We start from the raw sequence: 8,562 nt of genomic DNA, 5'->3' as shown, positions 1-8,562 counted from the left end.
GTAAGTAAAAATCATTACATTATAGTTTTATAATAATTATTTTACCAGTTGTTCTGTACTTCTTAAGGAAATATCTGATTCCTCTTGATGTTGATATCAATCCTTCCTGTTCCAGAAGTTTACAGATTGTGGTAGACCTGTGTCCTCTTCTGGATAGGCTAAGAATCCTCATCTTCTTGTATGAAGAGTAAACCATCTTTGCCGCCTGTAATACTCTGCAATACTCGCGCGCAGTTAATTGACTACAATTAGTAGCTATGGTTACGTGAAGGAGTGGCTTATTTATTATTGTTGTTATTTTTCTTTTTAACAAAAAGTATTATTATTAATAAAAATAGAAACAACCATTATCACTAAAGCATCCAGCAGCCAAGATCTGTATTCACCGTCACTGGAGCTCTTGACAGCGGACTCCATCATTACTAGTCTACATCACTACCGAGTCATCACTGGCGGAAGCGTAGAATAGCCCTAAGAAAATGCCGTTAGACAAAACAAGCTCAATATAAACTTACCAACGCGTCCTTTTTAAAGGGACCTAAGACTGTCTTGGATAGTTTTTGAGCTAAAACGTCTTCCAACCAAGAAAACGCTTTCAGAAAACGCAACGTGGCAACGTTATGGAAACGGTTTCCGCCTACAGTTTTAACGGGATACGCCCGTTCAACGCCAACGCAACGGGAAGTTTTTATTGACCTGTACTGTAAATGTGGGGTATGGGGTGGAGGGGAGATTTCCAAGACATCCCCTGTATCCCATAGGACAATGAGACAAAACAATAATGTGAGGTTTGGTGACGGGACATAAGGATTCCTGACACTAATAGTAGAAAACCTGAACAATACTGTCAATATTAGGGCATTGTACATCTAGATGCTCATATACTCACATGTGTTGGTTTTCTGTACACCACTACATAGTCAGTGTCAGATGTAGGTACAGCCAGATTATACATGTGACTCCCTGCCTTAGCAATCAAAATCACGTCATGACTGTGTATGCTTCTTAAATATAGAGAGTCTAGAAAGTCACGATGAGGATCTACATGTAAATCTGATTCCAGTTCTAAATGGAACAAATACAATGCAATAACATTAAATTTTGGTCGAAGTTCCCATATTATACTATAATACAGGGTATATTATCCAAATAGCTCTGGGAGGATTTTCCATTTTTAATGAGTGAATGCATATGCATGATTTTATGCTGTGTAAAGTTTCAGCTGATTTTGAAAAAAAATTAAACTTTTACAAATTTAAAAAACTCTAAAATCAAGTAAAAGTTCCACCACTATAGGACAAGGTCTAGGGTAAAACTTTGCAAAAATTGAAAAGGAGAGTTTTCACCATTTCTCTGATACATACATGTATACAGTACTGCTCAGCTATAAGTTTTCGTTTACACTAGTGATCTCTAGCATTACCTGCGTTCCACACTGGTGCAATATCTACACTAGTGCACCACAAAATGAGATAAGTACATACCGTATAGTTGGTAATATTCGAGGGTCCAAAATTTTGTGTTTTCTCCAAAATGTCCTTAGAAGCTAATATTCGTGGGTACAAATGTTCATGGATGGCAGTTAGCAAACTTCTTTTCACTTGAATCTACAGCACTAGCTTCCAACACATGGCTTATAGTGGAATATGGAGTAATAGACAAAAGACTTTGGCTCCTCCACTGGCTTGGAAATGGTAGTTAGAGCTCTGCATGGCCCGTTAATTAGTATTTATGTGTGGGTGGGTAGGGGTTAAAATTTCATGGATAAAAATTAACCACAAAATTAACGCAAATTAATACCCCACAAAATATACCAACTGTACAGTACATGATGCACATAATAAATACACGATACAGGTGCTACTGTATAGCTTGAAATTTTCGTGGAATGTAAATTTTGTGGTTTTCGTGGTTATGGGCTGCCAACGAAATCTAAACCCACGAAATCATTGAAGTGCCATCCCCTTATAGGCTATGTAAACTGTGAACCACGAAAATTAAACCACAAATTGCCCCACTGGGAGCAAACCACAAAAATATTGACCCACGAAAATTTCAAGCTATACGGTACCTTAACTAGTGCAGCTTGGATGCATAGACTAGCTGCACCTGTGTCGTGTCGTGTACACAATAAGTAAACTTATAGCTGAGCAGTACCGCACATGTTCTTATGTTGTGTAGAAAGCTTCAGCTTAATCTGATCAAAATTGTATTTGTAAGTTGCTTAAAAATTGGGTTGAAGTTCCTAATAGATATATCACTCCTAGGAGGGCTGTATCTGAGTTACAGGCACCAACCACAAGGGTGCGTAGCGCTCGAGTGGGAGGTGTCTGTAAATCAGATACAGCCCGAGTAGGCGTGTTATAGGTAATATAAATCATTTTGAGTGGGCAGATCACATTGTACGCATGCGCAGTAGCTAGTAGACTAGCACATGGCAAGAAGAGAAGATGGCACCTTGACAAGCAGCAGTTCTCCTTGTTCAAAGAACTTGAAAGAAGCATCACTTTAGCTTATAAATAAAGAACCATGTAGTTACCAGTGAATAAAGTGATCCAAACCTGCCTAATTCTGACAGATTAGGAGTTATAGACTCAAGACTCAACAGGCTATGGTCAACTACAGACAATAGCTGGTGGCAATGCCATTGTAAACAGTCTCACACTAATGATGAGAAGCCACCTGAGGATTAGTCTCGCTAGCCAGACCATTTTTCAGCCTACAGTCATTGGCATGGACCCCCGCCGTCCACCCCAATGACTGTAGGCTAGGAATGGTCTGGCTTGCGAGACTACTACCTGAGGATATCTTGAAGCCCGAGTGCTCTATTGAATTGCTTATCACTGGCTTCCATAGTATCACTTGAGCTTATATATTATTCTTTTATTGATTAATATGTAAGTTATTTAAAAATTAACAGCTAGTGCCTGTATCAAAAACAAAAGGCTTATACAGTTATGTGTGGTTAGCTACATGTACATGCAACTGTATCACATATACAGGACTTGTGGTAACTTTGATCTGCCCACTCAAGATGATATATGTACATGTACATGTATATGAAACTGTCATGGGCAAAATATTGCCAAAATTGAAAAGAAAAGAATTCTCCATTTTCATACTTTTCTTATGGATATGAATGTTCTTACATAGTATAAGAACTAAGTTTAAACTGAAAACCCAACCAAATTTGAATTTTTAACATGAGTAAAATTCATCAAATATGGCTAGGAGACAAATCTCCCATTTTTAATTACACAAGCTGAGACTGACTTTGAGGTAACAAAAAGTTGGCTCCTTCCATCCTCATTTTAGTCAGCCATTCTCCATAATCGATGGTACATTTAAGCCGGGAAGTATGCACTTTCTCTATGCCTTCAGTCACTCTTTGCTCCACTTTCAATAAAAGTTCCAGCAATTGCTCCTTGTGTACTAAACCCTGTGAAACAATACAATGTGCAACACACAATAAAACAATTATTGTTTAAAATCTAAAAAAAAGTGTCAAGGACTGTAAACTATCAACAACTAAAATTAAAACCATGAATTGCCGCACTATTACACCCACAAAAATAACCTACTACATGTATACCACAGATATTCTATACAGAAAAATGAAGAGTTAGAGAAATTTTTATAAGTAATATTTCAATTGACAATGACACAGGTAATACCGTATAGGGGTTATATTTCACTGGAAATAAATTTCGCGAATTTCGCGTTTTCATTAAATTCACAAAATTAAATTCCACAAAAGAGGTGTGGCACACTAGAAAAATGGCTGCAGAAGGTAGATTCGCAAAAATTTATACCAACAAATGGCAAATCTGGAAAAATTCGCAAAATTTTATACCAACAAAATAAAACCCCTATACGGTAATAGCAGTCAATCATACATGTAAATCACACGCAATATTTACTTCAAATGCTTGCGTCAAAGACTGGAGTATTTCTTTTTCTTCCTCAGTCACGCCTACGCTAAACCAACTAGTAATAGGCTTTCTGTTAATTGCTGACTCAGCATAAGAAAGAAGCCTAAAAGAAATGAAGCACAATTAGCAATATTGTGCATCGAAACATAAGTACCGTAATTTACCAATTAAAGGCCCAGGCATTTATTTCTTAACAGCAAGAAATGTTTCATTATTAACAATAAAAAAGAAACTCCAGGCAGAATAAAACCCAAAACCATTAGGAAACAAGACCAAGATGTACCTAATAAGCACTTTAGAGCCATCTTAGGAGTGAGGCATTAGTTTTGGCGGAAATACATGTATGCGTATCTATAGCTAGAATATATTTATGACAGACGTTTATTTGGACCAGGCATTTATATGGTAAAATACAGTACATGTACATGACTGACTACATGTACATCAGCACACATCACATATACCTAAAAGAGTCACAGAAATTGCTTAGAAGAGCATCATCTCTAACCTCCAGTCTGCCAGAGACCGGTTTTTTCTTGACAAGAGAGCCAACGGACTTTCCTACACAACGCTTAACAAATGTACGTGTCAGAAGCGAGACTGGATCAAGAAGTGATGACAGATTGATCCATTCCGGTGAGCTGAAGATGATTGATTCCGGAGGTGAGCAAAAAGCTTCGACTGCCCTGTCATCACCATGATGAAGCTGACCACCAAAATGTCTCACATCACAAGCAAACATAAAACCCTATGACAGACATGGTGTAGCAGTAATAGGTAATTGTAATAGTAATTATTACATATTTTTAAGTAATAGTAATAGAAATGATTGTGAAATTTAAAGTCATAGCAATAGTAATAGTAGTATGCAATATTAAATAGATTGTAATAGTAATGGCAATAGTATTACATCAATCTTAAACAAAAGGTAAAAGTAATATTAAAAGTAAAAGCTTTTGAGGTAATATTTTCTATAAGTGACTGAGTTTAAGGTACACAGGTAAGACTTTCTGACTCTGTTTTTAAAAAATAATCAATAATTGGCAATTTGCTTTGATTATTGTAAATGAAGTGACCATTGGTAGTAAATAGCAATAGCAGTAAGTAATAAAAGTAATAGTAATGAAAGAGTCTTTTATGTAATAGTAATATACTACATTATGCTGAGGTAGTTTTTAGTACTGGTAATACTAATAGGAAAAATATATGTAATAGTAATAGCAATATATTTCATTTTGGTTAGGTGTCAAGTAATAGTAATTGTAATAGTATAGACCTCTTGAGCTGCGAATGACTAGGTGTATGAATATCATTATTTTGAGATACGGTATCCACCTACGTGTAATAATTGGCCGCCATTTTGGAAGGCAAGATTCAATGAAGAAGGAATGGAGTAAACTATAAAAATGATTTGTTCGGCAGGTCTGGAACTCTTTCAAGCTACAAAAGCTGGTTGGAAGAAAGAATGGGTGCTACCAAGCATATCATAAAACAGATTTGGTGCAATGTGCAGCAGATTCTTTACTATAGCTTGCTTTCTGCTTTTGCCCATTGGTTCACCATAGAAAGGTGCCATCCATGGAATTTATTTCCTTCTCTACCACACCCACTGCCGTATTTAATCTTGTAACGTAACTCATTCTCACCTCGAGAGGTCTATTACATTTCTATTGGTGGAAATGTAATAGTAATAGCAATTTCATTAATTTGTATTGTAACTTACCCCATGTCTGCCATATGAAGCAACATAAAGGGTGTAATATTTAATTATATTACATTTTAGAAAGGAACAGATACATGTAAATTCTAAATTACAACTTTCACTAACTCACTCGATCAATAATGTCGCATAACTCTTTCTCATGCTGATTTTTTAGTGAAAAAAACTGCTCATCTCGTGACACAAAGACAATGTAAAGCACGTTATTCCTAGCCTTTGAAAACTCTTCCAACTGAGAGCCCGAAAACCACGGACAGGTAAGTATTGTTGCATACACAAGTCTCTTGATATACCCATCAAATATCTTGGTTATTTTCTTGGCTATTTTTGCTTTCGTTCCTTCATGGAAGTTATCGGGAGTATGAGATACAACAAGGTCGTGGAGCAACGAGAGTTCATTGTGATCAAGTGAGAAAGGGCGAAAAATAAACTGGGTATCCTTGAGATGGCTTTTTAGATCACACAATGAGTTTAATGTAGTGATACTGTCATTTCCAGCTAAACACAAAAACAAAAAATCAGTAATAACACCAGAAATGCAATGAAAAGTGCAGTAACATTATTTAACGATATTCATTAAAATAATTACATGTAACTATTGTAATGGTAATGGGTGAAGTCTATTTTGCGCAGCAAGTTTTTAACCTATTCACTGCAGCCTGGTACAAGTATGGAGTTTCATGAACTACTGAAAATTGTCTTAACAAGAGACCGTCTAGCTATAGACCAGTTGGCACTAAGTATATTCATTGATTTTTAAGTATATTCATTGTGATACCGTAAATAAAGTAAAATTTTCCCGCCACCATTTTGAAGTCCTACTTCCAATGGTTGTCCATGGAGCGATCCTGAAAAGAGCTTATTCTCCAAAAACTGCTGTATTTATTCGTTACAGCAATATTGCTACTGCTTACTGACCATCATCCAGTGTCTATAGTTGGCTCATGGACTTTAATAAGTGCCACCAGAAGATATAGAAGCAAAGATATTGCTTTCTCCCATTCTACCGTTTCTTTGTAACTAAGACTCCAAAATGGCGGTAGGAAAACTTTACTTTATTTACTGTATCACAATGAATATACTCAAAATTCTATCAATATGCTTAGCACCAACTGGTCTATAGACCAGTTGGTGCTAAGTATATTCATAAAATTTTAAGTATATTCATTGTGATACCGTAAATAAAGTAAAATTTTCCTGCCGCCATTTTGGAGTCCTAGCTCCAATGGTTGTCTATGGAGCGATCGTGAAAAGAGCTCATTCTCCAAAAACTGCTGTATTTATCCTTTACAGCAATCTTGCTACTGCTTACTGACCATCATCCAGTTTCTATAGTTGGCTCATGGGCTTTAATAAGTGCCACTAGAAGATATACATGTCCAGCTATTGCAATGGGACTTCCGGTCACATTAATTTAATGATATTCATTGGAATTACCATAGCAACGGCAGCTCAGCAATGGTGGATTGATAGGAAGCTTCACTACAAAGCCTGCTAACGTCTTTCTGGTTCATGGATGGGACTTCACTAGATACTTGGAGCTTCTTGAACGCTACTTAATGCAATTGGTTATGGTAGTTTTTTCATATTCTATTGTTAAAGTGGCAGGCGTGGCGCAAGAAGACTCATCCACTAACAAAAGGCCTTCTTGTTATTACTTTAAAAGGATCTAGAGACATGATTTGCTTGTATAGCTGTTAAGCACTCTTAGTTTTACTTTATTATTCCCGTGAGAAGAGAAAAGCACTTGTTCACTCTTGTTCAGTGCTGCACCCGTTATCACTGAGACGACTAAAATTATTTCACCTTTAGAAGACTAAAGTACCGAACAAAGTTTTGAATTTCTTTATCTTTTTTGCATGATTGGGCAGTAAAAATGTTGTACTTTCACAAAATAAGTGCGCAATTTGTCAAAAATTGTTTGAAATTTAGATATAACCATTCAAAAAGTAAAAAAATTATCATACATACATAAAGGAATGACAAAATGGCGGCACTGACTGCCTCATCTTTAATCTGCAAATGTTCCACACAAAGTTACTTCAAGTGCTGTCATATTTACCAGGAACACAGGTATAATTATGGAGAACAGCTACTGAAGTGCGCAAATTGATGAGACTTATTCTGAAGAAAGATATAGCCTAGTAAATGGGAAATGTCCATTCCTGCCCTGTATAAAGTCAACCAGTAGTATACGGAGATAATTGCTCAGTATACTAATCAGCGTCCACTCATTGCTGGACATGAGAAGCAAAGATATTACTTTCTCCCGGCATTCTACTCTTAGTAACTAAGACTCCAAAATGACGGTAGGAAAATTTTACTTTATTTACGGTATCACAGTGAATATACTTAAAATTCTATGAATATACTTAGCGCCAACTGGTCTATAACAGGCTGTTTGTCAGTGGTTAAGTTACATAAATTACAAAAAGTGTGGCTTGCTAGTTTAAAGTCCATTGAATCAGAGTGAAACTGACCTTTTTGTGAATTATACATTTGCTTGGTACAAGCTCTACAGCTGGGTATGAGAAACCTTGACCTCAAGGCGAAAACTCTTGCCGGTATATGATGCAGCATGTTCTCACTTCTGAGACTTATCTCAGTTCTCCGCCCATGAAAGGGAGGGGCTGTTTGAGTGTACATACGGGCATAGATGGTGCACCACTATCCGGAAACCTTCCCCACCAAATGAATGACGTTCTGCATTGCCAATACCGCAATAGTTCTAACCCAGAGGAGGTAGGACACGGTTGACCTTTGATTAATAATTGCAAAGTTCAATGTATTCCATTGGTATCACGTGATGCAAAATTAGTCTCGCGTAGCCAGACCACACCCTCCGTGCCTCCGGGAGGGTCTGGTCAACTGAGCATTCCTTCTTCGTTCTGCTTCACCCAAAACTGGGTG

At 36.8% G+C, this 8,562-nt stretch overlaps 1 protein-coding gene across 3 annotated transcripts; it reads right to left on the bottom strand.

Annotated features, from left to right (window-relative positions):
- Positions 1-28: 28 nt before the first annotated feature.
- On the bottom strand, positions 29-8,264 carry LOC109581994 (uncharacterized). 3 transcript variants are annotated; one of them, XR_002184850.1, is made up of 8 exons: positions 8,133-8,264; positions 5,765-6,150; positions 4,397-4,680; positions 3,921-4,035; positions 3,274-3,439; positions 890-1,065; positions 516-834; positions 29-471 (listed from the first exon to the last, which is right to left on the bottom strand). XR_002184850.1 is itself a non-coding variant. In XM_019996529.1 (7 exons), the coding sequence occupies exons 1-7, from the start codon at positions 8,230-8,232 to the stop codon at positions 820-822; spliced, it is 1,242 nt and encodes a 413-aa protein (XP_019852088.1). In that variant the 5' UTR covers positions 8,233-8,264; the 3' UTR covers positions 29-819. The 3 variants fall into 3 exon arrangements, 2 of the variants coding, with proteins under 2 accessions (XP_019852088.1, XP_019852087.1); XM_019996529.1 differs by having other exon boundaries at positions 29-834; XM_019996528.1 differs by lacking the exon at positions 516-834 and having other exon boundaries at positions 30-471.
- Positions 8,265-8,562: the final 298 nt, after the last annotated feature.

This window comes from Amphimedon queenslandica, unplaced genomic scaffold, assembly GCF_000090795.2.
Source record: "Amphimedon queenslandica unplaced genomic scaffold, v1.1 AMPQUscaffold_13407, whole genome shotgun sequence".
NCBI classification, from domain to species: Eukaryota; Metazoa; Porifera; class Demospongiae; order Haplosclerida; family Niphatidae; genus Amphimedon; species Amphimedon queenslandica.
Note: the sequence above shows the minus strand (reverse complement) of the source record. Positions and strands in the feature narration are given on the sequence as shown.

What these genes read in the sequence shown, in the direction of transcription:
- LOC109581994 (XM_019996528.1), bottom strand. Translation starts at nt 8,232, where the DNA reads ATGCTGCATCATATACCGGCAAGAGTTTTCGCCTTGAGGTCAAGGTTT. An exon ending in AATGTATAATTCACAAAAAG is followed by an intron (nt 6,151 to 8,132) that starts GTCAGTTTCACT and finishes TTTTGTGTTTAG; the next exon opens with CTGGAAATGACAGTATCACT. An exon ending in TATGCGACATTATTGATCGA is followed by an intron (nt 4,681 to 5,764) that starts GTGAGTTAGTGA and finishes TGTCTGTCATAG; the next exon opens with GGTTTTATGTTTGCTTGTGA.